Consider the following 27,515-nt stretch of genomic DNA (forward strand, 5'->3'; position numbering starts at 1 on the left):
GCAGCTGGAGGGCTGCAGCGGACACCGCCTATGCTTGGAACAGAGTGTATAGGTCGTTTTTTTTCTCCAAGGGTATTACTGTAAATCCTACTTTCTGAACCCTCTTGGGGGATGATAAGAGAGGCTCCTCTTCTACTTACTCCTACTACTTCTGTTTGCTGCGTATTGAGTAGCAGATGGTGGATGAAGGTTATTGATTAGGATTCCAAATCCCCCCCCACTCCCGTTCTCTCCCGTGGCTGTTCTCACCCAGCTTTGCTCAACGCCAACCGCGAGGCTTAACGTAACCTCGGGTTCCTTTGGCACGGGTCAAGGAGGATTCGGAACTCTGCCCTACAGGGCAGTCCTCGACTTACGACCGCAGTTGAGTGAGCCCAAATTTCTGGGATCAAGTGCGCCATTTGTTAAAAAGTTCTGTTGCTAAGTGGGACATTTGTTAATAGCAATAGCACTTAGACTTATATACCGCTTTACAGCCCTCTCTAAGCGGTTTACAGAGTCAGCCTCTTGCCCCCAACAATCGGGGTCCTCATTTTACCCACCTCGGAAGGATGGAAGGCTGAGTCAACCGTGAGCCCGTGAGACTCGAACTGCCAAACGGCAGTCAGCCGGCAGTCAGCTGACGTAGCCTGCAGTACTGCATTCTAACCACCAAGGCTCAGTTAAGTGAGTGTTGCCCCCTTTTATGACCTTTATTGCTGCAGTTGTTAAGTGAATCACCGCAGTGGATAAGGTAGGAACCCTGGTTGTTAAGTGAATCTGGCTTCCCCGCTGATTCTGCTTCTCAAAAGGTTGCAAAATGGGGATCATGTAGAATAAAATAGGATAGGATAGGATAGGATAGGATAGGATAGGATAGAATAGAATAGAATAGAATAGAATAGAATAGAATAGAATAGAATAGAATAGAATAGAATAGAATAGAATAGAATAGATTTTTTTTTTATTGGCCAAGTGTGATTGGACACACAAGGAATTTGTCTTGGTGCATATGCTCTCAGTGTGCATAAAAGAAAAGATACCTTCATCAAGAATTCTAAGGTACAACACTTAATGATAGTTATAGGGTACAAATAAACAATCAGAAAACAATATCAATATAAATCATAAGGATACACGCAACAAAGTTACAGTCATACAGTCGTAAGTGGAAGGAGATGGGTGATGGGAACGATGAGAAGATTAATAGTAATGCAGACTTAGTTTTTTTTTTTTTTTGTTTACATTTATACCCCGCCCTTCTCCGAAGACTCAGGGCGGCTTACAGTGTATAAGGCAATAGTCTCATTCTATTTGTATATTTTTTACAAAGTCAACTTATTGCCCCCCCAACAATCTGGGTCCTCATTTTACCTACCTTATAAAGGATGGAAGGCTGAGTCAACCTTGTAAATAGTAAATAGTCTGACAGTGTTGAGGGAATTATTTGTTTAGCAGAGTGATGGCGGTCGGGAAAAAAACTGTTCTTGTGTCTAGTTGTTCTGGTGTGCAGTGCTCTATAGCCTCATTTTGAGGGTAGGAGTTGAAACAAATTTATGTCCAGGATGTGAGGGGTCTGTAAATATTTTCACAGCCCTCTTTTTGACTCATGCCGTATGCATGTCCTCAATGAAAGGAAGGTTGGTAGCCATTGTTTTTTCTGCAGTAACTTCGGGACAAAGCAACAGTCATAAGTATGAACCAGTTACCAAGCATCTGAATTTTCATCACATGACCCTTGGGATGCGGCAAAGGTCGTAAGTGTGAACAATGGCCATAAGTCACTTTTTTCAGTGCCGTTGTAACTTTGGACGGTCACTAAGCAAACTGCTGTAAATTGAGGACTACCTATATGGCGGTCCTCAACTTACAACCATTTGTTTAGCTGACATTCCAAGTTACGACGACACTGAAAAACGTGACTTACAATCAATCTTCGCACTTACAACCAGGGGTAAGCTGCTGGGGGTTCGCACGGGTTCGGGAGAACCTCTAGTTAAGATTCTGTGCAGTTCGGAGAACCTGCCAATCCCACTCCTGGCTGGCCCTGCCCACCCCACCCCTCCCAGGAGTCCCCACGCAGCCCATTTTGGATGCAGGTAAGTGCAGAGCATGTACAGAGGCTCAGGGAGAGCGGAAAACGGGCCTACCGAAAGTTTTCGCCCTCCCGGAGGCTCGAGGAAATACCCCCCCCACCCCGCCCACCGTGGTGCAGGAGGCTGACTAGGCCACGCCCACCATGGCCACGCCCACCCAGCAACTGGGCAGAGAGCCCCTTGCTAAAATTTTTGAAGCCCACCCCTGCTTACAACCCAATTTCATGCGATCAAAATCCGGGTGCTTGGAAACCAGCATGCCGAATGAAACACAGGGAATCCTCAGTTTACGACCCAAAATTGAGCCCAACCGTTTCTGTTTATAAGCAAGAGGGTTATGGTGTGAATTTTGCCCCCCCTTTCTCGACCTTTCTTGCCACGGTCATTAAGTGACTCACTGCAGTTGTTAAGTTAGTAAGGTGGTTGTTAAGGGAATTTGGCTTCCCCATTGACTTTTCTTGCCAGAAGATCGCAAGAAGTAATGACATGACTCCAGACACTGCAACCGTCATAAACATGAACCAGTTGCCAAGTGTCCGAATTTTGATCACGTGACCATGTGGATTGATCGTAAGCATTAAAAACAGTCATAAGTCACTTTTTTTTAGTGCTGTTTTAACTTCGACGAATAGTTGTAAGCCGAGGACTATTTGTATGAGAACATAATATATAACAATCATCCTCATCCTCATTTTAGCCATTGTCTATCCACTGCAGGATGAAGGCCTCTTTATTTATTTTATTTATTTATTATTCACACTTTTATACCGCCCTATCTCCCTAGGGACTCAGGGCGGTTTACAGCCATATAAAAAAACATATATATATACAGGGTAAAACATTAATTTAAAAAACTTATTACATAGGCCGAATATTTAAAATAGAGATATAAATAATAAAACCCATTTAAAACCAGATTTAAACATTTAAAAATTTAAAATTCTAGTCCAGTCCTGCGCAGATAAATAGATGTGTCTTAAGCTCGCGGCGGAAGGTTCGAAGGTCAGGAAGTTGGCGAAGACCTGGGGGAAGCTTGTTCCAGAGGGTGGGGGCCCCCACAGAAAAGGCCCTTCCCCTGGGTGTCGCCAGTCGGCACTGCCTGGCCGACGGCACCCTGAGGAGTCCCTCTCTGTGAGAGCGCATGGGTCGGTGAGAGGCATTCGGTGGCAGCAGACGGTCCCGTAAGTAGCCCGGCCCAATGCCATGGAGCGCTTTGAAGATCATTACCAAAACCTTGAAGTGCACCTGGAAGGCCACAGGCAGCCAGTGCAGTCTGCGCAGGAGAGGTTCTTCATGCTTCCAACCAATATGGTCCTGAGCTTGCTTTCTGCCATTTGGAGCCTGCAATACAGTTAGTCCTTGACTTATGACCACAATTGAGCCCAGAATTTAGGTTGCTGAGTGAGACATTTGTGAAGTGAGTTTTGCCCCATTTTACGACTGTTCTTGCCATCTTCGTTAAGCGAACCACTACAGTTGTTAAATTAGTAATGTGAAGTCAGTCTGGCCCCCCTCTTGACTTTGCTTTTTCGGAAGGTCCCAAAAGGGGATCGTGTGACCCCGGGACACTGCAAATCGTCCTAAATGTGAACCAGTTGTGAAGCGTCCAAATGCAAGTCACGTGACCACTGCAGTAATCCTAAGTGTGAACTTTTTTCACTGCCGTTGTAACGTTGAACAGGTCACTAAATGAACTATCATCAGTGGAGGACTACCTGTCCTTTTTTTGCTGATGTCAAGAAGATTAAAAACATTTAAGAATTAAAACATGCAAGCCCGCAGAGAGCTCACAAGACAATGTTAACCATTAAAACATATTAGGGGAATTCTGAGAAATATACTCAATAAATGGGAAAATTGGAGTTGTCTGGACACCATAGTGGAAAATATTGAAATGAAAATGAATACAGCAATAGAGAGAGATAAGAAGGAAGAGAAAGATGGAAGAAAGGGAGATGGAGAGAGAGGGAAAGAAGAAAGGGAAGAGGAGAGGAAGGAAGGGAGGGGAAATAAGAGTAGGGAGAGAAGGTTAGAGAAGGAGGAAGAATGGAGGAGGGGGAGAAAGGAAGGGGAAGTAGAGAAGGAGTAGAAGAGGAGAGAAGAAAGTAGGAAGGATAAGAGAAGGGAGGGTGAGGAAAAGAGAAGAAAGATTGCTGTAAAATAAAAAAAGATGAAATGGAAGAAAGACAACCCCGAACATGTTTGAATATGTCAGGATAAAAATTGAATTAGCTAAAAAATAATAAAAGAGAATAAAGGTAAAGGTAAAAGTTCGCCTTGCACATATGTGCTAGTCATTCCCGACTCTAGGGGGCGGTGCTCATCTCCGTTTCAAAGCTGAAGAGCCAGCGCTGTCTGCAGTCGTCTCCGTGGTCATGTGGCCGGCATGACTCAACGCCAAAAGTGCACGGAACGCGGTTCCCTTCCCACCAAAGGTGGTCCCTATTTTTTCAACTTGCACTTTTTACGTGCTTTCACGTAACTGCAGGGTTGGCAGAAGCCGGGAGAAGTAATGGGAGCTCACCCTGTTACACGGCAGTACTAGGGATTCGAACCGCCGAACTGCCGACCTTTCGATCGACAAGCTCCAGCATCTTAGCCACTGGTCCACCGTGTGTCCCATAAAAGAGAATACATATTAGTAAAAATGGAGAAATTAGAACCTGAGGGCGAAAGGAGACGTGGTTTATATAAAGGAGCAAAGGAATATTAAGATATGATTAAAATGTGGAAAAAGAATATTTTGGCAGAAATTGTAACTGAGTGAAATATATTTGGATATGTTCCTATTCATAAACAATAGTCTGTTCATAAACTCTGTGTGTGTGTGTGTGTTTGTGTGAAATCAATAAAAAAATCGATTAAAAACAAAAACCTGCAAACCCGCATATTGCTCACGAGAGAGAGCTGAGCCCGTTGTCATAAACGGGTCAGCCCTGGTTTTGGGTCCCTTCCCTTGGGCTTGGAACCCCAAACACACAGGAGCAGGTTTCTTCAACCGACCAGCCTCGCGGATACACCAGCCTTCCTGCAGGGGTCCCCACGCGCTGTCAGCGGCTCTGCAGGACCTAAGCCTTGGCGCCCTGCCTGGCCCTTGTGGCTCAGCCCGTCACATAGCCGTGCGGCCGCCGTCCTTTTACTGGAAAGATGAGGCATCTGAACCCGGGGTGGGTGGGTGGGGGGGGACGTTTTCCCACCAGCCAGGCTGGGGACAGTAAAAGCAAAACTTAAGGTGGTGCCATGTGTCAAGCTTTGCGGGCAGAGGTTTCGGCCGAGCAGACTCACTCTTTGGACCGAGAGGGTTTTAAAGGGTGGAAAGCCGGCGTCAGTATCGTCCTCCTTATCATGGCTCCAGCCCCCGCTCCCCAGGATGTGAACTGGCCACTGTTTATCCTGCTTTGCGTAAGCCGAGGGGGTGGCTTTGTGTGTATGTCTCTCTCTCTCTCTCTCTCTCTCTCTCTCTCTCTCTCTTATTGAAGGAGGACTTGTCAGGTGGCTAGTTCTCACTGTTGCCTGGGGGCGGAACTCATGTGTGTGTGTGTGTGCGCACTTAGGTGACGGATGTGTGGGCAGGAGATTTAAAAATAATGAACCATTAGATCCACAGCCTTGTGGGTCTAATGAAGCCCAGGCCACTTCTCCGACACCCTAACCAGATTTACTATTGAATCCTGAAGACTTGGTAGCATTCCATGATCCTGTCCTGCATTTATCCGGCTCTCACGTTAAGCACCCAGGGTTTAAAAGAGAGTTAGGTTGCCCAACATAACCACTTCCTCCTTTAGCCTCAATTTAAAACAGTTGGTTTAAAGGTAAAGGTTCCCACCCTCCCCCCCCCAGCACGTATGTGCTAGTCGTTCCCGACTCTATGGGGCGGTGCTCATCTCCGTCTCAAAGCCGAAGAGCCAGCGCTGTCCGAAGACGTCTCCGTGGTCATGTGGCCGGCATGACTCAATGCCAAAGGCGCACGGAACGCTGTTCCCTTCCCACCAAAGGTGGTCCCTATTTTTTCTACTTGCATTTTTGATGTGCTTTAAAACTGCTAGGTTGGCAGAAGCTGGGACAAGTAACGGGAGCTCACCCCGTTACGTGGCAGTAGGGGTTCGAACCGCAGAACTGCCAACCTTTCTGATCGACAAGCTCAGCGTCTTAGCCACTGAGCCCATTCAAAACTACAAGGAGACTGAAAAAGTGACTTACAACTGTTTTTCACAGTTATGACCTTTGTAGCCTCATGTGATCAAAACTGAGACGCTTGGCAACCGGTTCATACCTATGACGGTCGCAGACTCCCAAGGTCACGTGATCCCCGTTTGCCATCTTCTGAGGAGCGAAATCCATGGGGAAGCCAGATTCACTTAACAACCGGGTGGCTAAGTTATCAACTGCAGTGGTTCGCTTAACAACCGAGATAAGAAAGGACGTAAAATGGGACAAAAACCCAACAAACACCTCACTTAACAACAAAAATTGGGGGCTCAATTGTGGTCCGAAGTCGAATTTTTCTCCATTTTACGACCTCTTTGCCACAGTTGTTAAGTGAATCCCTGCAGCTGTTAAGTTAGTAACACGGTTGTTAAGTGAGTTTGGCTCCCCCATTGACTTTGCTTGTCAGAAGGTCTCAAAAGGGGATCACGTGACCCCAGGACACTATAACGGTCATAAATGTGAGTCAGTTGCCAAGCGTCTCAATTTTGATCCTGTGACTATGGGGCTGTTGCAACAGTCGTAAGTGTGAAAAACGGTCATAAGCTACTTTTTTCAGTGCCATTGGCCGTCACGAAATGAACTGTTGTAAGTCGAGGACTATCTGAAATGCCAGTGTGCAGGCGCCTGAATTTTGATCATGTGAGCGTGGGGATGCCGCAATGGTCATGAGTGCAAGGACTGGTCATAAGTTATTTTTTTCAGTGCTGTTTAATTTTGAACAGTCACTAAATGAATGTTTGTAAGTCGAGGACTACCTGTATAGTTTCGGCGAATGTAAATCCGGATTCTGATAATAACTAACTGATACCATCCAGATCATTTGGGATCTCTTTTTCCTTCCTGTCTGTAATCATTCAGATGCTTTCCCTTTCAAGAATGAGGACTAGCCTCTTGGTGAGTACATAATTGCAAGCGACTAAAGATAATGGTACCTAGTAATTTCAAATTTCTGCAGAGCTGCTGATTGGGGGTAGAATGTAAGGATAGAATCAGGTCATCTAAAACTTTTGGGGGCATTTGCGTGATTGGTGGCGATGTGCCAAAATATTTAAATTCTGTATCTTTCCAAGCATCCATTGTCAGTGCTAGTGAAATATAGTCAACCTTTTTTTTTTAACATTCAGATAGTCCTCGATTTACAACAATGCATTTAGTGACCGTTCAAAGTTACAACGGCACTGAAAAAAGTGACTTAGGACCATTTTTCACACTTACGACAGCGTCCCTGCGGTCACGCGATCAAAATTCAGATGCTTGGCAAGTAGCTCATATTTAGGATGGTTGCAGTGTCCCGGGGGTCACGTGATCCCTTTTTGCGACTTCCGACAAGCAAAGTCCACGCTGGACCCAGATTCACTTAACAACCGTGTTGCTGACTTACCCACTGCTGTGATCCGCTTAATGACTGTGACCAGAAAGGTTGTAAAATGGGGCAAATACAGCTTAACAAATGTCTCCCTTAGCAAGAGAAATATTGGGCTCAATTGTGGTCGTAAGTTGAGGACCGCCTATATAATATACATATAGAAGGGCGTGGTTCTTATATACCAGTGATGGCTAACCTTTTTGCCATCGTGTGTCAAAAGCGGGGGTTGCGCCGGGGGGGTGGGTTTGTCGCACGCGAGCGTGCCCATACCCATAATTCAATGCGCCTTGCCCCCCTGCGCATATGTACATGGGTCCCCCACGTTCCCCTCGCTTTTGGTATGCGATGGCATGGCGGGCCCGGTAGGCCCATTTTTCACCCTCCCCAGGCTCCAGAGGCTTTCTTGGAGCCTGGGGAGGGCGGAAAACAGCCTTCCCTACGTCCTGGAGGCCCTCTGGAGGCTGGAAACGGCCCTTTCCCCGACTTCCGGTGGGACCGGAAGGCTCATTTTTCTCCAGGCTCCAAGGCCTTTTTAGGAGTCTTGGGAGGGTGAAAACAGCCTTCCCCATCCCCTCCGGAGGCCGAAAACAACCCGTTTCCCCACTTCCAATGGGCCCGGAAGGCCCAAAAATCAGCTGGTCGATGAGCACTGGAGCTAAGCTAAGACAACACTCGCATGCCCACAGATATGGCTCCGCGTGCCATAGGTTCACCATCACAGTTACACACGTACATTTGGTTATGGTGTTGTCTTCTTTTTTTCCACTTTTGATTGTGGCTTTGTGTTCCTTGTTTTTCCACTTTATTTTTCCTCTATTTTTTTGTTTAGTTTTGTTTAAATAAAAGCCCCGCTCCACAACCTGCCTCTGCAGTCACACGCTTTCAAAACGACGTCTCCGATCCGATAATACTTTTTTGTTCCTTTACAGGCAATATTTTAATAACCCTTCGAATTTCTACACAAATTCCAGCAACGGGCAGCTCTTCTCCGATTCCAACTTCGCACCTCATGGCCTTGCTGATTTCTTACCCAGAAATGGCGACTTCGCTCAGGTAAGGCCAGACTTTTTTCTTCTTTTGCGAAGGCGGAGCTCTGCAGGTAGTCCTCGACTTACGTCCATTTGCTTAGTGACCGTTTAGCGCTGAAATACTAACCATGACTGATTTTTATACTTCTGACCGTTGCAGCGTCCCCATGGTCACGTGACCAAAATTTAGCCCTCTTGGCAATTGGTTCATATTTATGACGGTCATGCGATCACCTTCTATTATAAATGCTCCAATGCTGGAAGTTTTTGAGAAGAGATTGGCTAACCATTTGTCTGAAATGGTATGGGGGTTGGACTAGAAGACCTCCAAGGTCCCTTCCAGCTCTATTATTCTAATAACATAAGTCATTAATCTCTCATGTAACCTTCCGAGCTGGCTTCTAGCAAGCAAAATCAATGGGGGAAATTGGATTCACTTAACAACCGTGTGATTCATTTAAGTGCATTCGTTTGCTTAACAACTATAGGACAAAAGGTTGTAAAATGAGGCAAAGCTCACTGAACAACTGCCTCGCTTAGCCATGGAAATTTGGGGCTCCATTGTGGTCATAGGTCGAGGACTACCTGTAGTTAAATTGCTGTTTTGGGCCTCTGTGGCTCAGACTGGTAAGACAGTCTGTTATTAACACAGCTGCCTGCAATTACTGCAGGTTCTAGTCCCACCAGGCCCAAGGTTGACTCAGCCTTCCATCCTTTATAAGGTAGGTAAAATGAGGACCCAGATTGTTGGGGGGGCAATAAGTTGACTTTGCATATAAATATACAAATAGGATGAAGACTATTGCTAACATAGTGTAAGCCGCCCTGCGTCTTCGGAGAAGGGCGGGATATAAATGCAAAAAAAAAAAAAATCTACAAAATGCACCAGCCAGTCAATAGGTTCTACTCTACCTAAACATTTTTTTTAATTGAAAAAGTTTTACAAAACTTTTTCTTCCCCCGTTTCCCCCCTAACCGCCCTCCCCCCTCCCTTCACAAACCCCCTCCCCCCCGACTTCCCAGAACAAACATAAGGTGTAGTTAAAAATAAAACAAACATAAGCTAAAAAATTTTCCCTCCTAACTCAATTATACTCCTACAATTCTCATCAATTCCTAACCTCCCCCAAAACAATCAAAAATAATACATTCTAATCATACTCTACCTAAACTTACTTACGGGACCGCCTGCTGCTACCGGCGGCCTCCCATCGACCAGTGCGCTCCCATAGGGAGGGTCTCCTCAGGGTGCCGTCAGCCAGACAATGTCGGCTGGCGACCCCCAGGGGGAGGGCCTTCTCTGTGGGGGCACCAACCCTCTGGAACGAGCTACCACCAGGTATCCGCCAACTCCCTGATCTCCGGACCTTTCGACGCGAGCTGAAAACATTTCTGTTCCATCGTGCAGGACTGGCCTAATGGTTTTTTAAATGGGTTTTTTATTGGTTTTATAGTGTCCAGCCAACTTTGAATTTTCACTTTTTAAATTGGTTTTAATTTTTGTATCAATTGTTTTATTCTGGCTGTAAACCTCCCTGAGTCCTTCGGGAGAAGGGCGGTATAGAAATTTAAACAATAAATAAAATAAATAAATAAATAAGCATTTGATGCTGATGAAAATCAGGGATTTCAAGAGGAGCTGTTTCTGTCATCTTCTGAGATTGAGACTATTACATTGCCTAATTTATATAAAGGTAGTACTTGAGTTATGACTGTAATGGAGCCCGCCCATCACGGTCATAACCTGTGACAGTTGGAAAAATCATGAGACCGACCCAATTTTACGAGCTCGTTTGCAGCAGCTGAATCATTGCGGTCATTAAGTGAACACTGTGCTCGTTAAACAAACACAGCTGTCGTTAAACCAACCAGTAATTTGGTAATGGGCATTGTTTTAACCCGGAAATAGCAGCAGCAACATCATTTAGACTTATATACCACTTCACAGTGCTTTTACAGCCCCTCAGTTTACAGAGTCATCCTATTGCCCCCAACAACCTGGTTCCTCATTTTACTGACCTCGGAAGGATGGAAGGCTGAGTCAACCTTCTATTTACGGGACCGCCTGCTGCTACCGAATACCTCTCACCGACCCGTGCGCTCTCACAGAGAGGGACTCCTCAGGGTGCCGTCGGCGCGACAGTGTCGTCTGGCGACGCCCAGGGGAAGGGCCTTCTCTGTGGGGGCTCCCGCCCTCTGGAACAAACTCCCCCCAGGACTCCGTCAACTTCCGGACCTCCGAACCTTTCGCCGCGAGCTTAAAACTCACTTATTCATCTGCGCTGGACTGGGTTATTTTTTAAATCTATGGGTTTTTAATGGGTTTTTACCCTAATTTTTTAATCTTAGCCAATTTAATAAGTTTTTTAATTGTATTTTAATTGTATTTATAATGTATTGTGTATTTTTTATCTGGCTGTGAACCGCCCTGAGTCCTTCGGGAGAAGGGCGGTATAAAAATTTAAATAATAAATAAATAAAATAAAATAAAACCTCGAGCAGCCTGGTGGGATTTGAACTGCCAAATTGCAGGCAACAGAAGTAGCCTGCAGTACTGCAGTCTAAACACTGCGCCACCGCAGCTCATAAGTGTTGGTGTTCGGCCACAACAGAGTTAGATGACTGCGAGTTGTTGCAAACAGTCATAAATGTGAGCGGCTGTTGGAAGTTCGAATTTGGATCTTAGGTCACTGCCCCCCGGGTAGCTTTGTCAAAACATCAGTGGGTCGCTAAGCAAACCGTTGTTAAGTCAAGGACTACCTGTAGAGAAAAATAACTTCTATCGGTCTTTTTACTTGAGTCTGAGGTTTCTCACTGGGAGTGTGGTGATCTCACTGGTCTTTTCCTTTGACACTTACGAATGAACAGGCAGATTTGAGGGTGTGTAACCAATTACCGTATATACTCGAATATAAGCCGATCCGAGTATAAGCCGAGGTCCCCAATTTTACCCCAAAACTGGGGTAAACTGGGGACTCGAGTATAAGCCGAGGGTGGGAAATGAGGCACCTACCGGTTGGGGAAACCCTCCCTCCCTCAACTGAGAAGGCTGGCGGCTCCCCCGCCCCGCCCTCTCACTGCACCGGCAGGGCTTCCCCGCGCCGTCCGGTAAAATGTGAAAAAAAGAAAAAAAAAAAACTCGAGTATAAGCCGTATATACTCGAGTATAAGCCGAGGGGCTTAAAAAAAAACAAACTCGAGTATAAGCCGTATAGACCCGAGTATAAGCTGAGGGGACGTTTTTCAGCACAAAAAACGTGCTGAAAAACTCGGCTTATACTCGAGTATATACGGTACCTGGAAGCAATTAAAGCTCGCTAAATTGTAAGCTGCGGATCAGGGCACGGTCCAAAGAAAACAAAGGCCTTACCGTTAAGGCTTGTCTTTTGAACAATTTATGCCGTTATCAGGAGAGCTGATATAATCCTTGTAGGACAGGGAAGGCTAGCCCAGTTTTCCTTGCTCCCAGGCACTTGAATCACCACTTTTCAACAATCCCAGATATTTATACGTCCTCAATTATTAGTCACTGCCTCATGTAGCAACCATTCGCAATTACGATGAAAAAGTAACTTTCCAACCAAGCCCTCACGTTGATCATCTATGCAGGTTGGAAAGGAAAGCAAAGGAAAGTGGAAGAAAAACCTTAAGCCACGGTCACAGTTTCATTTAGTGACTGCTTTGCTTAATGACCAAGTTGCTCATCCCAATTATAGTCACTAAACCAGAACTATCATATTTCCCTGAAAATAAGACTGGGTCTTATATTAATTTTTGCTCCAAAAGACGCATTAGGGCTTATTTTCTGGTTAAGTCTTATTTTGGGGGAAATAGGGTACTAAATGCATCCACCTGGCTGACCACCTTAACTAGGGCTTATTTTGGGGGTAGGGCTTATATTACGAGCATCCTGAAAAATGCTAGGACTTATTTTCCTGTTGGGTCTTATTTTCGGGGGGAAAGGGTGTCTGTACATTAATTCTAGGAATAGCATAAATCAAAGGTGTCAAACTCGATTCCGTTGAGGGCTGCATCAGGTTTGTGTTTGACCTTGAGGGGTGTTGGGGGGGGCAGCAGGGGCGTGGCCAGCTTGATGTCACTCAGATAGGGAGCCTGAGTGCTCTGTCAGCAAAAACGGGCTCCTGTTGTGTCTTGCCCGCTCTCACCGCAGCCGGGGCCTTCTTATCTGCTTCTGAATGCTGAGGAATGTCCTAGTATGCCTCCCGGCCCCAGCCCTGGCTCCATGCCCAGACAGGCTGAGGAGGAGGAAGCACCTTCAGCCCCCAGCCCTGGCTCCATGCCCAGGCAAACAGAGCAACTAGACCCCTCCCCCTCCCCCACAGCATGTGAGCCTGAGGGAGGTCAATTACCAACAGCTGCCGACTGGAGTGACCCTCGCTTCAGAAGAATTGATAGGCGGCGGCGACAGAAGGAAGGGAGGGGCAGGCCTGGATAAGTGCTGAGTCATGGAGCCACACCCCATGGCCAATATAAAGGATCTGCTTTCTGGCATTCTCTGAGTCAGGCAAAGTCTAAACATATCTTGCTGAAGTCACTTTCTGGTCTCCTGCCTGCCTTGAGGACTTTGCTAGGACTTTGGCAGAGCTGCAGAGGCACGCCTGATTCGGATTTCCCTGACCCGGCCGTCAGCGGAGGAGTGGGACACGACAGCTCCCGAGCTCCGTTTTCAGCTGCGACAGCCTCCTGCAACCCTCTGCCAGTGAAAACGGAGCTCCGTTTTTGCTGGCAGAGGTACCGCGGGCCGGTCCTTGACTTGTTCTGCGGGCCAGATCTAAGCACCCTGCAGGCCAGATCCGGCCCACAGGCCTTGAATTTTACACCCCTATCATAAATGTTCTAATATGCATGTGTGCTCTTACCCTATCTTGTTTCATCTATTTCATACTGTCTGGCACGGATATGAAAAGACAGGCCAGGATCTAGATATGTTATGGATTTGGATTGCCTTTTATTTATTGTTTATTTTTACCTCGCCTTTATTAATGTATAAGTAACTCAAGGCGGCGAATATACATAACATTCTTTCTTCCTCCTCTTTTTCCCCACAACCACAATCCTGTGAGGTGGGTCGGGCTGGGAGAGAGTGATCGTTCCCAAATCAACCAGCCAGCTTTCACTCCTAAGGTGAGATTAGAACTCACCATCTCCTGGTGATTGGGCCAAACATATCTAGCCAGCTTTCATCCCTAAGGCAGGACTGGAACTTGCCTTCTCTGGGTGATTTGTGCAAACACCCCCGGTCAGTTTTTGTGCTTTCGTCCTGTCCCCTGGTGAGTTACCCAAAAATCACCCAGCTGGCTTTTAAGCCTAAAATGGGACTAGAACTCACCGTCTCCTGTCGATTGGCCCAAAGTCCCCCAGCCAGCTTTTGCTCTGACCTAGGCCCAAGCAGTTATTACCAGACGCAATCAGTCCTAAACAAACATATTGTATTAGAACAGCTGAGAATTATTTCATTCTCAGCTTAGTCCAAATTAATTCCAAAACAAATCTTTCAGAAAAAGTCCTTTGGCCTTATCACAAACCTTTGTCTTCTTTGGCACCCTGCCAAAAGCTTTTCTTGGCAAAGCCCCAGGAAGTTCAGAAACAAGAGACCCTGACTAGAAACAATTGTAGCAACGTTGCTTTCCTAAAAAGAGCCCAAGAACCATTGCTGCTCTTTTAAGCCTTATGGGAGGGGCCAATCATCTCCTGGCCTTACTCCTGAGTCGTCCTTTTTGCTTTAGCTTCTCTTCCCTTCTGGCAGCTCTTCGCATGTGTGCACTAGGAACAGGCTCCTCCTGTTCCTCTGCCTCTCTGCTGTCTGCCTCTGGGGGCTCCGGAATTAGCACATCTCTCCCAGATGGCCCTGGCCCATCTCTGTCTCCGACACAAAACCCTCGTCCGGGCCTTGCCTGACTCCAGGACTGGCCCATTGTCCTCCCCAGCCTCCTCACTGTCCAACTCCTCTGCTAGCTCTGCAGGCTGCTGATGGACCACAACAGCTTTCACGGCTAAAGTGGGACCAGAACTCACAATTTTCTTGCTTTGTAGCCTGGTGCCTTAACTATAGTAACTAGACCAAACTGGCAGTCTGAATGTATATTACAAAGATAAAGATCCATCCATCTATCTATCTATCTGTCTGTCTATCTATCTATCTATCTATCTATCTATCTATCTATCTATCTATCTATCTATCTATCTATGTATGAACCACAACCCATCTCTAAAGAAATCCCTACAGTTTTCCAGATTTTTTACTTCTCATCCTGTCCTCTGGAATATTTTATTTATTTATTAATTATTTTATTTTATTTTATTAAATACCTTGACCGCCCGTCTTACAACAAGATCCCTCTGGGCAATTTACAATATTAAAAAGATAAAAAAAGTTTTTTTACAAAACCTATACACAATAAGAACAAAATAATAATTTAAAAAATGGATGCTCATTTCTTTGCTCTCCTGTATGATCCATCATCAAGCATTGTCCTTTCATCTAGAACAGAGGTCTTCAAACTTGGCAGCTTTAAGACCGCCAAGCTATGCTGGCAGGAGAATTCTGGAAGTTGAAGTCCACAAGTCTTAAAGCTGCCAAGTTTGAAGACCTCTGATCTCGAATGCATGGGGGTGGACAATTCAAAATTGGAAGTTTTCTTTTTTGGTCTGTAAGCTTCTGTCTGGGTAGAGCTGGGGTCTCTTAGAAGGTTAGAGTATGTTTCTCCAGTGTTGTGATCTGACAAACAGGAACCTGACTCTTCAAAAGTGACCTATGCAATTGGCTGATGCAATCACGGACAAACAAGCTATGGTTTCCCGTAACCCTGTAGTGAGTAGACTGGGGGGGACGGGGGTGGGGCGGTGTATTTGTGCTGCCTTGCTTAGATCCTGCTTGTAAATTTCTTAACCTTTCAGAAATGTTGACCTCCAGATGGGTTGAACCAATGTTTTTCAAGTATGGCCACTTTAAAATGCCTGGACTTCAAATTCCCAAATTCCCAGAATTCCTCAGTAAGCCATGCTGGTTGAAAAGTTCTAGGATTTGAAGTACACACCTTCAGTGGCCAAAATAACAGACAGACAGAATAACAAGAGTTGGGAGGGACCTCGGAGGTCTTCTAGTCCAACCCCCTGCTCAGGCAGGAGGCCCTATATCATTTCAGCCACATGGTTGCCCAATCTCTTCTTTAAAACCTCCAGTGTTGGAGCATTCGCAACTTCTAGAGGCTGGTCCCACTGATAAATTGTTCTAACTGTCAGGAAATTTCTTCTTAGTTCTAGGTTGCTTCTCTCCTTGATTAGTTACCTTATTGGAGAAACTTAAGATGTGACGACTGTGGATTTTTCCACCACCCCCCTGATTTTACAAGGTCTTTTCTGGGAATCTGACATTCTCATTTTGCTATTAATGCTCAGTATTATCTCTCTCTTTTTAGCCTGGCGGTTTGCTGAATTGATCATTTTTCCTCCCACTAAGAGTGCTCTGGCTTACTCTTCCCTAACCTGATCAAATATATCCCAAAGGTGCTTTTTTCAAGAGGCAACTTGACTTTCTGTTTTTTATTTGAAGACGTTTCGCTTCTCATCCGAGAAGCTTCCTCAGCTCTCGGGAATAGTGGGGAATGGAAAGGATTTATATTCCATGCAGACAGCTGGTCATGGAGCATAAATCCTTCCATTCCCCACTATCCAGTCAGCGCCGAAGAAGCTTCTTGGATCAGAAGCGAAACGTCTTCAAAGAATAACCAGAAAGTCCAGTTGCCTCTTGAAAAAGCACCTTTGGGACAACCATGACCTGGATGACTGAGAAATATACTCAGTCAGAAATATACAGAGTATACAAATATACTCTGCCAGTTTCTATCTTGCGTGGTCAAAAGCTGGCAAGAACTGGACTTCCAATCCCATCATCCCCACCAGTAGCTGTGCAGCCGGAAGGGGATTGGAAGCGGCCTTCGTCCGATGCCAGGCAGAGAAAGCTGATGTTGTTGTTATATCGCCTACTGATTGTTCTTGTCTCCCTTTTTTGGGGGGTTCGGGAGGGGTCTCTTCCACCTGACCCCAACGTTATTTTCATTGTTAGCTGGTATGCTAAAATTGGCACAATGTTCGTGATTGTCATCGCTTTATTTTTGACCAGGTCTGTTTTGTGCGATGATGATTAAATCCCCAGACACACGTAAATTTCAGCTGTAAATTTTGTTGGTTGAGATAAATTTGGCCTTAACAGATCGTCTTTCGATTTACAACCACAATTGAGCCCAAGATTTCCATTGCTGAGTGAATTGTGTTAAGTTGTTCAGTGAATTTTGCCCCGTCTTATGACCTTTCTTGCCACAGTTGTTAAGTGAGTCACTGCAATTGTTAAATGAATAACACGGCTGTTAAGTGAATCTGACTTCCCCTTTGACTTTGCTTGTGAGAAGGTCACAATAGGGGATCGCATGACCCCAGGAACACTGCAACCATCCTAAATACATGCCAGTTGCCAGGCGTCCAAATTTTGATCACGTGAGCATCCCCCATGGTCATAAGTGTGAAAAATGGTCACAAGTCACTTTTTTCAGTGCTTTCGTAACTTCGAGCGGTCGCTAAACGAATGGGTGTAAGTCAAGAACTACCTGCATTTATTTATCTAAGTCAGAGTAAGAACTAAATAGGGAAACCACTCTCCCCCTGCATTTTGGGGATTTGCTAAGCCTATTTGCCAAAACTGGGCCAGTTCCCTCCATTTTTCTGAGGCAGATTCCCTCACGCTTCCTAATGCAAATTCTCTTCACTTTTGTCCCATTTTTGACAATGCAGGTAGTCCTCATTCTACGACCACCATTGAGCCCAACAACTTCTGTTGCCAAGTGCCAAGTGAGAAATCTGTTAAGTGGCTTTTGCCACATTTTACAATCTTTCTTGCCGCAGTTGTCGATGGCAATTCTCAGCCAACCAGGTCATGGTTTATTTATTTATTTTATTTATTTATTTTTCAAATTTTTATACCGCCCTTCTCCGAAGACTCAGGGCGGTGTACAGCAGATAAAACACCAATAATCCAAAAATTTCAAATACAATATCCAGTTTAAAAATCTAATTTGATCGCTGTAGGTTAAAAATATTAATTAAGAAAATTACAAAAATAGAATAAAACCCCTATTTAAAACCCCACAATATTAAAATCAATCAATGGTTGTCCCGCAGGTGCTTTTTCAAGAGTTGAAGAAGAAGTTTTGAAGAAGCTTCTCGGAGGAGAAGCGAAATGTCTTCAAAGAAAAGCCAAGAAAGTCCAAATTGCCTCTTGGAAAAAGCACCTCGGGGTCTTGCCACGGTTGTTCAGCGAACCGCTGCAGTTGTGAAATTAATAACACGGTTGTTAAGTGAACCTGGCTTCCCCATTGACTTTGCTTGTCAGAAGTGGGATCACATGACCCTGGAACACTGCAACCGTCATAAGTATGAGTCATTTGCCAAGCGTTTGAATTTTGATCACATGACCAGGGGGCCGCTGCAACGGTCATAATTGTGAGAAACGGTCATAAGTTACTTTTTGGTGATGACGTATCTTTGAAATAATCACTAAATGAAAACTGTTATAAATTGAGGATTATCTGTTCTAGCTTAAAAACACCTGTGAGGATCCTGACTCCCACTGTCTTGCTCAGATTCAACTCCTAGCTGGCAGCTGCCTTTGCTGCAAAATTGCTTTCTGAATCATAAGTTATTTTGCAAACATAGCACAAGAACATACAGATAACTCTTGCTGGCCAAAAACCCCATGCTGCTCCTAGGGGTAGTCATGACTGTGGTTGGTTATGGGAAGAGGTGTGAGCATTGGTGGCGGAGGGCTTCTGAGAACATCTACAGTGGGTTTCTTACCCCTGAATGATTCAAGTCAGATGTCGGAGCCAGGATTTTCAAGAAAAGATGTTCCTTACCACCTCTCCTTCCATTGATCAGATTCAGGGGTTCTCTCCTGAACTTTTAAATTAGAATTAATTCAATTAAATTAAGAATTGCTATTTTTATGTATGCCCAAAGATGTCCTACCCTCTCTGAACTGAGCAGTATGGCCTTCACCATGTTTTCAGTGCCAAATTTCCTTCCTTCCTTCCTTCCTTCCTTCCTTCCTTCCTTCCTTCCTTCCTTCCTTCCTTCCTTCCTTCCTTCCTTCCTTCCTTCCTTCCTTTCTTTCTTCTCCAACTACCAAATTTCAACCTTATATAGGTTGTAAATGCTAATGCCACGGTGTGGCTCAGGCTGTAAGAAGCCTGTTATTAAACACAGCTGCCTGCAATTACTGCAGGTTCTAGTCCCACCAGGCCCAGGGTTGACTCAGCCTTCCATCCTTTATAAGGTAGGTAAAATGAGGACCCAGATTGTTGGGGGGGCAATAAGTTGACTTTGTAAATATACAAATAGAATGAGACTATTGCCTTACACAATGTAAGCCGCCCTGAGTCTTCGGAGAAGGGTGGGATATAAATGTAAAAAAAAAAAAAAAGACCCCAAAACACATTTTCTCAAGATAGATTTAGGCAGGATGTTAGCTATTAATCCATAATTATATGTAGTCCTCGACTTGCAAGACCCAAATTTCTTTCACTAAGTGAGACATTTGTTAAGTGAGCTTTGGCCCATTTTACGACCTTTCTTGCCACGTTGTTAAGTGCATCCCTGCAGTTTTTAAAGTTAGTAACACGGTTATTAAGTGAATCTGGCTTCCCCATTCGCTTTCCCATCAAAAAGCTGCAAAAAGTGATCACAGGACCCCGGGAGACCACAACCGTCATAAATATGAGTCAGTGGCCAAGCGTCTGAATTTTGATCAAGTGATTATGGGGATGCTGCAATGGTCATAAATGTGAGAAAAGGGTCATAAGTCCCTTTTTTTAATGTCGTAACTTTGTATGGTCACTAAATGAACTATTGTAAATTGTGGATTACCTGTAGTGCTGTTGTCAAATTGTATTTATCATGAGGACACACAGGTAATCCTTGACTTACAACAGTTCATTTAGCGACCGTTCAAAGTTACAGTGGCAATTGTGAGTCAATCCCACCCCAAAATTTGCCGGAACTGGCAAGCCGAGCATGGATTGGCCTTCAAACCTATAATAGTTTGGGCCTCAGCGGAGACTTTTTTGGGTTACCTCTAATTCCCCCTTTGCTTTAATTCAGATGTGGGAAAGTTTGCTGAGTTACAGGGAATGCTGGGAATTGAAGTCCATGCAACTTACTGGGCCGTAATAGCTCAGGCTGGTAAGAAGCCTGTTATTAGAACACAGCAGCCTGCAATTACTGCAGGTTCAAGCCCGGCCCGAGGTTGACTCAGCCTTCCATCCTTTATAAGGTAGGTAAAATGAGGACCCAGATTGTTGGGGGCAATAAGTTGACTTTGTAAATATACAAATAGAATGAGACTATTGCCTTACACACTGTAAGCCGCCCTGAGTCTTCGGAGAAGGGCGGGATATAAATGTAAATAAAAAAAATTAAAAAAAACTTAAAAGTTGCTAAAGTTAAGTAAACACTGGATTAGACATTAGGAGGAACTTGACCGGAAGAGCTGTTCATTAGTGGAACGTGTTACCGCTTGGAGTGGCTTCTTCCCCTTTACTGGAGCTTTTCTTTTTTCCGCAGTTTAACATCTAATTGAGTTACAAAATACTGTAAAATGCAAAATACAAAAGTAAATAGAAAAGCAGTGGGGAGGAAAAGGGGGAAGAGAGATGAGGAAGGATAAGGAAAAGAAAGAAAGAAAGAAAAGAAAACATCGACTTCCGACTCTCTCTGTTGCCGTAAAATAAGGCATTTACATCAAATCACAACTTTTTTTTTTTGCTTTTTCATAATAATATTATTATTATTATTTATTAGATTTTTATACCGCCCTTCTCCCGAAGGACTCAGGGCGGTTCACAGCTAATATAAAAACAATGACAATTTACAACTAAAACAGAAATTAAAAAACTTATTATATGATTGGCAAAAATTTAAAACATTTAGACCTAAAAACCCCTAAAATTTATATTAAATATAAATTAAAATTCAATCCCTATTAAAATATTAAAATTTAAAATTCCTAAGCCAGTCCCGCACGAATAAACAAATACGTCTTCAGCTCGCGGCGAAAGGTCCGGAGGTCAGGCAATTGACGCAAGCTAGGGGGAAGTTCGTTCCAGAGGGTAGGAGCCCCCACAGAGAAGGACCTTCCCCTGGGGGCCGCCAGCCGACATTGCTTGGTGGACGGCACCCTGAGAAGTCCCTCTCTGTGTGAGTGTACGGGTCGATGGGAGGCATGTGGTAGCAGTAGGCGGTCCCGTAAGTACCCGGGCCCTAAGCTATGGAGCGCTTTAAAGGTAATAACCAAAACCTTAAAGTGCACCCAAAAGACCACAGGCAGCCAGTGCAGTCTGCGCAGGAGTGGTGTTACATGGGAGCCGCGTGCGGCTCCCTCTATCACCCACGCAGCTGCATTCTGAACTAACTGGAGCCTCCGGGTGCACTTCAAGGGGAGCCCCATGTAGAGAGCATTGCAATAATCCAAGCGAGAGGTAACAAGAGCGTGAGTGATCATGCATAGGGCACCCCGGTCAAGGAAGGGGCGCAACTGGCGGACCAGGTGAACCAGGTAAAAAGCTCTCCTGGAGACGGCTGTCAAGTGATCTTCAAATGACAGCCGTCCATCCAGGAGAACACCTAAGTTGCGCACCCTTTCCATTGGGGCCAGTGATTCGCCCCCAACAGTCAGCTGTGGCTGCAGCTGACTGTACCGGGGTGCCGGCATCCACAGCCACTCCGTCTTGGAGGGATTGAGCTTGAGCCTGTTTCTCCCCATCCAGACCCGTATGGCCTCCAGGCAGCGGGACAGTACATCGATAGCTTCGTTGGGGTGGCCTGGGATGGAAAAGTACAGCTGCGTATTGTCAGCGTACAGTTGGTACCTCACCCCAAAGCCACTGATGATCTAACCCAACGGCTTCATATAGATGTTGAACAGGAGAGGCGAGAGAATTGACCCCTGCGGCACCCCACAAGTGAGGCACCTCGCGGTCGATCTCTGCCCCCCTGTCAACACCGTCTGCGACCGGTCAGAGAGATAGGAGGAGAACCACCGATAAATGGTGCCTCCCATTCCCAAACTCCCCGGTGCAGCAAGATACCATGGTCGATGGTAGATGGTATCAAAAGCCGCTGAGAGATCTAATAGGACCAGGGCAGAGGAACAACCCCTGTCTCTGGCCCTCCAGAGATCATCCACCAACGCGACCAAAGCTGTCTCCGTACTATATCCGGGCCGGAAGCCGGACTGGAATGGGTCTAGATAGAATATGAACCAGCCATTTTTGTAAAGATTTATCAATCTACTCGGTAAAACCTAAAACGGAAGTTTCACTCCTTTCCACTTCAAGCACAAAGTTCAGAAGTGGCTCTTTACTGGAGCTTTTCAAAGAGATGCTGGATCATAATCTGTTTGAGGTTGGTGCAGGGCAGTATTTCTCTATATTGACAACTTGAAGAGGGGGAAGGGCTTTGATTTCCAGAATTCTCCAGCCAGCTTGCTGGCGGGACAATTCTGGGAGTTCACCCATCTTCAAGGTTGAGAAAGCTTGTGATAGGGGGGTTGGACTTGATGGCCTCTTAGGTCCCTCCTCTGATTCTATGAAATCTGGAGGATACCACATTGAGGTAACTTCCTGTTTATAAGTGGAAATAAATCCAGCATTGAATGTAGGGTGTTGGTATTTTGCACCCTCTCCAAACAAGAGCAATTTATACCCAATCCAATAATTTGTCCGTGCAGGAATTTTTCTATCCCGGTTCAAAAATATTGCAAATATACTGATAGTTTTGCATCCAAAGTGCCATGGAGTAGGCAAGGAACTCAAAACAGCCCTTTTGTAAAGATCCTAACATTTTTGTAAAAGTTTTTTTTAAAAAAAATGTACTCTTTGATTATAGCCGATGGCTTTTCGACTTTAAGCACAGCAGAGGTAATCCTGCTTTTACAAGCTCCTTTTTTATGAGGGAAGTTGATCTTGTGCCAAGATTACGCAATGCCCTGTATATGCCCCCAAAGCAAATAGGACCCCAGGCAGAATAAGTTATTTAAATTATTTTCCTGTATTGTTAAATGAAATTCCAAGGAAAATATGCGGGGTAGTCCTTGACTTACAACAGTTCATTTAGTGACCGTTCAAAGTTACTGAAAAAAGACTCTTTTTCACATTTGCGACGTAGCATCCTCTTGGTCACAGGATCAGAATGCGAACGCTTGGCAACTGACTCGTCCTTACGACGGTTGCAGTGTCCCCGGGGGTCATGTGATCTTCTGGCGAGCAAAGTCAGTGGGGAAGCCAGATTCATGTAACAGCCTTGTTACTAACATCTGCAGTGATTCACTTAACAACGGTGGCAAGTCAGGTGGTAAAATGGGGCAAATTAACAAATATTGCATTTGCCAACAGAAATGTTGGGCTCAATTGTTGGTCATAAGTTGAGGACTATCTGCAGCCAGTATGGTAACATGCTCGATTTTCTTCTTTTGTTTGATTAAAAACCAGAACTGCAGGTCTCTGGAGTTATTCCCAAAATGGTGGAGATCATATTCAACTCCGGCGCCTGAGCTTAAGAACTTGTAGTTCACTAGAAATCTAAATAAATTTGACTTATATCTTGAAAAAATATACTGCTTTGCTGGCTGAGAAACTCTGGGAGTTGAAGTCCACAAGTCTTAAAGTTGCCAAGGTTGGAGACCCCTGGTTTAGAGCACAACAATTCAACCTTAGCAACTTCGAGACCTGGGGAACTTCAACTCCCAGAATTCCCTAGTCAGCCTTACTGGCTGGGAATTCTGGGAATTGAAGTCCCCAGTTGCCAAGGCAGAGCTATTTGTTTGTACACGTTGGTGGTTCATGCAAATGACACCCCATCATTTCTCTTCTGCAGTTATTGGAACCATTAATCGCTAACTCTGCACTTTTTTCTTTCTTTTTTTTTAAAGTTCCTTTGTTCCGCTTTAGGTTCACCGAGGACTCAGACGCAGGTTAGTTCAGGTCAGGGCACGCAGCTAGCTCCCTTCTGGGTCCAGGTGCGAGGGACTCCTAGCTTCATGTGACACGGTTTTGAATTCTGCACCTTGTGGGTTTTGTTTTTTTTTTAGGCTGGTTTCTCTTTCGGTCAGCTTTTCGGCAAGCCTCGTGACCCTTCTAATTTTAACCTTTGATGCTATAGTTTGCTGGGGTGGTGGTGGGGAAACGTCTGAAGCAAATAAAGGAAGGGTGGGGGAGGAAAACCCGAATTTTAGGAAGCCAAGAACTCCAGAGTCTTATGGCAAAGGGATAAAAGAGGCAGCAGCTGAGATTGGAGCTGGTGGAGAAGGGGACAAACTTTGTCTTTTTTAAAAAAAAAAATTATTATTTTTAATTCCAGCCCTTGGGTGCATATCTGCCGTGTTTACAGCGGCTCTGTGGTTTAAATTACACAGCAGTACAGTAATTCTGTGCTCATTGCCAGTAATTTCACTGACTTACCAAGCAAGCTTTATTTCCTGAAAATCAGGCGGGCAGGGCTTTTAGAGGAAGAAAGCGCCCGGCCCCTTGATGACTAAACCAATCACTACCAGCAGAGAATTCACTTTTTTTCTCTCTCTCTCTTTCTCTGTCTCTCTTTTAGTGGTGATTGTGGGGGGGGAAGAGAGAGAACAACCGGCTTTCTCCCAGCCTTGCTTGACATTAGATTCTCCTCCTCCTCCTCCTCCTCCTCCTCCTCCTCCTCCTCCTCCTCCTCCTCCTCCTCCTCCTCCTCCTCCTCCTCCTCCATCACTGCCACCATCTCCTTCTCCGTCTCCCTCCTAAGATTCCATTCTTGGCGTGTCTTCTCTCTCTTTTTTATTTCGAAGTTCATGTCAGATCTTCCAGCTCCGTGGGTCTTTTGGGGCTGGACCCTGACACGCGAGCTGTCATGAGTCTAGCTTTGCCAGCCTTCACGGTAGGAAACGTCCGCTTAGCCACTTTGCCGGAGTCCAGCCTGCTGCGTCGGTTTTCGTTGCATGCCGGCTTAACATGTCCCAGGTGCAGTTTTGGCTCAAGTACGCTTCGCTCTTCAAGGTAATTTTCCCCGAACTTCCCTGTGGAAGGAAGAAGGCTGTTCGTGGATGTGTGTGCGCACATGTGGGTTTTGGTTTTGGGTTTTTTTTGGTCTTTTCCTTAGAAGAGGGGTAGGTTGGAGGGGAAACGGAGGGAGTAGTGGGCAGGTGGTGAAGCTCTGAATTCTCCATTCACTGCGTTTCCTTGACAAATGGCAGGTTGGGCTGCCTTGCCATGGCCAAGGTCTCCGATGCTCTGCAGAAGAGGCGTCGACGTTCAAATGTTCTCAGGAAAAGACAAGGGAGAGTTTTCTGCAAAGGATTTGTTGTTTTTTTGCCAGTGGTTTTAAAGAAAGTCTCAGAGAAGAACAGGGCTTTTTGGTCCAGAAAAAGTTAAGCCAGGAAACCAGCAAGGTTAGTTTGTTTTCTGAAATATTTTTTCCCCCCCAAAGCTAGGATTACTAAGGGAAACTCTGCATCGGAGAAAGGGCACGAAAGAAAGCATGCTTGCTGGTTGTTTGCTTCTCTGACTTTCCTGGATTTAGATAAGGTCTTCTCCCCAAAATTGCAGTTCTTCCATGTGTGATAGGTAGAGGAGGAAGCTTAGCCAGGAAATTGGAATGATTTCAAGTGACAAAGGTCGTAAAAATACCTTCAACTTCGGTTTGCCTTTCTTTAAAACTCTTGCCTATATAAAATCGGTATATATTCGGATCAGTTGCTAAACAGTTGCTACATTTTTTATATTTCTCTTTGCATGCCATCAGTGAACGAAAGGTGTGATGCCAATAAATTATTCTCCTTTTAATTCCCTTCGTTGCTGCTCTAGATTAACGGGGTGTGCTTAGATCTAGAGCACCATTTCAGGTATATGTTCATGCCAAAACTCCGACTGAAATCATGCAAAACCCTAGTGACATATCGTACAGTTGGGTGTCATAAAATAACTGGATGCCAATTCTTGTTTTATCCCTAGCTCTTAGCCTGGTCCACCTTACAAGACTGCTGTGGGAATAAAATAGGATCGCTTGCTGCATGCATTGGATAAAAAGGATGAGAATTCTAAAAATTGGACAGAAGGATCTTGATCTCGAAATACTTAGTTAAAGCAGTGGTTCTCAATTTGGGGTCTGCTGATCCGTGGGGTGGGGTGGAGGGGGTGCAATGTCACAGGAGGTTCGCAAATTGTTTGTTAATTCCGGTGCTTTAAATTTTGAGTTAAGTCTTGGGGTTCTGTGACCACAGAAGGTATTTAAAAGGGGTCAGTGATGAAGAAAAAGTTAAGAGTTAAAGCATCACTTGGAAGGCCTCTCTTTTTGTTAAAAATAAATAAATAAACAGCGTCAAACAAAAGCAGATGAATTAGTTGGTGAATGATTCTCTTCTTCCAGTTAGAAGCGTTAAAGATGGTTTAGAGAAAGCAGATTAAAAAGAAAATTGAGCAGAGAAGCCGCTCCTCTTAATTTAGGCTAACTTTGATTCAATTTCTATTAAAATGACGCAGGGCTTAAATTGCTTTGATCTGGAGGAGGAGGAGGAGGAGAAAGGCACGATCAAAAGGCATACTTCATTTTTATTTATTTTTTTGTTCCCTGGAGATCTACATAATTAACAGGATAACGGCGATTATGTTTAATAGCTGCTTGAAGCTTCTTTCTGGCCACGAGCAGCGCACAAGTATTGTTAAGCTTCTAGCACGCGTTGGAAATAGAGCTCAGTCCCAGAAGTACTAATTTGCTATTGAATGTTAATCTCCACCCTGCGTCTTTCTAAAATCCCTTGAAACAGGTGCTGGCTCCGATCTCTGTGAAATACGCTACTTGCATCGGAAAGAATGTCTTTAGCTAAGAATCGCCTAATATAAAAGGATTTCAATCATTTGGCTCGGCCACAAAGAAAAAGACTTGGCAATAGGGATGGAAATGTGACTTTTAGTAACTAGTTAATAACAAGTCTCCAAATTGCTCACCGATTTCGGCAGCCAGCGCCTCTGAGTTTCATATGGACCTCTGAATTTTTTTTTTTTTTAGCCATAAACTAGGCAGGCCCAAGTTTCTTCTACAGTGTTCCTTCCAGCTTTGTCAGGCTGCAGTCTGTCTGGGATGGGAAAAAATAGGAAGTTGTCCGGAGCGGGGAGCAGCCAGGCAGCACTTTTCAAGGAAGGATTTAAAACACGACCCCTTTTCCCCACTTCCCCAAAATGCTCCCTTCCCTGAATTTTCCTCCTAGTTCTGTTTTTTCAACCTGGGGCATCTATCTGGTTTTTGTTTTTGATGTGACTAGCGACCGCTTTGTTCTTGGAAAGCAGTGCCAAGGAGGGTGAATTCCATGTGAATTCATTCTTAGGATGCTTTTGATGTGACTTCCTTGCAGCTCACGGATTACATGCAACGGAGCAGGGATCTCCAACCTTGGCAGCTTTAAGACTTGTGGACTTTAACTCCCAGAATTGCTGGCTGAGGAACTCTGGGAGTTGAAGTCCACAAGTCTTAAAGTTGCCAAGGTTGGAGACCCCTGCAATGGAGTATACAGTATGTAGGGCTTTCTACCTCACTGGCATCTTAAAAACCAATGGGATTGATATTGGATTGATTGATTGATTCCACCCTTATGACAGGAGACTGATCTATTTGTTTGTTGGTTTATTATTTATTTATCCCGCCCATATGACAGATAGTCCTCGGCTTACAACCGGAATTGATCCCAAAGTTTCTGTAGCCAAGCGAGACACTGGTTCCGTGAATTTTGCCTCCTTC

At 45.0% G+C, this 27,515-nt stretch overlaps 1 protein-coding gene across 5 annotated transcripts in view; it reads left to right on the top strand.

The window, feature by feature from the left end:
• SBNO2 (strawberry notch homolog 2) overlaps nucleotides 1-27,515 on the top strand; it is a 174,324-nt gene that overhangs the window by 57,756 nt on the left and 89,053 nt on the right. For 4 of the 5 annotated variants that reach the window (XM_058163530.1, XM_058163534.1, XM_058163529.1 and 1 more), the window contains exon 4: nucleotides 8,580-8,703. In XM_058163530.1, the coding sequence (XP_058019513.1) occupies nucleotides 8,580-8,703 (124 nt within the window). Of the gene's footprint in view, nucleotides 1-8,579; nucleotides 8,704-24,460; nucleotides 24,782-27,515 lie in introns of those variants that run through there. The other variant, XM_058163533.1, reaches the window with a different exon arrangement.

This window comes from Ahaetulla prasina, chromosome 1 (genome assembly GCF_028640845.1).
Source record: "Ahaetulla prasina isolate Xishuangbanna chromosome 1, ASM2864084v1, whole genome shotgun sequence".
Lineage (NCBI taxonomy): Eukaryota > Metazoa > Chordata > Lepidosauria > Squamata > Colubridae > Ahaetulla > Ahaetulla prasina.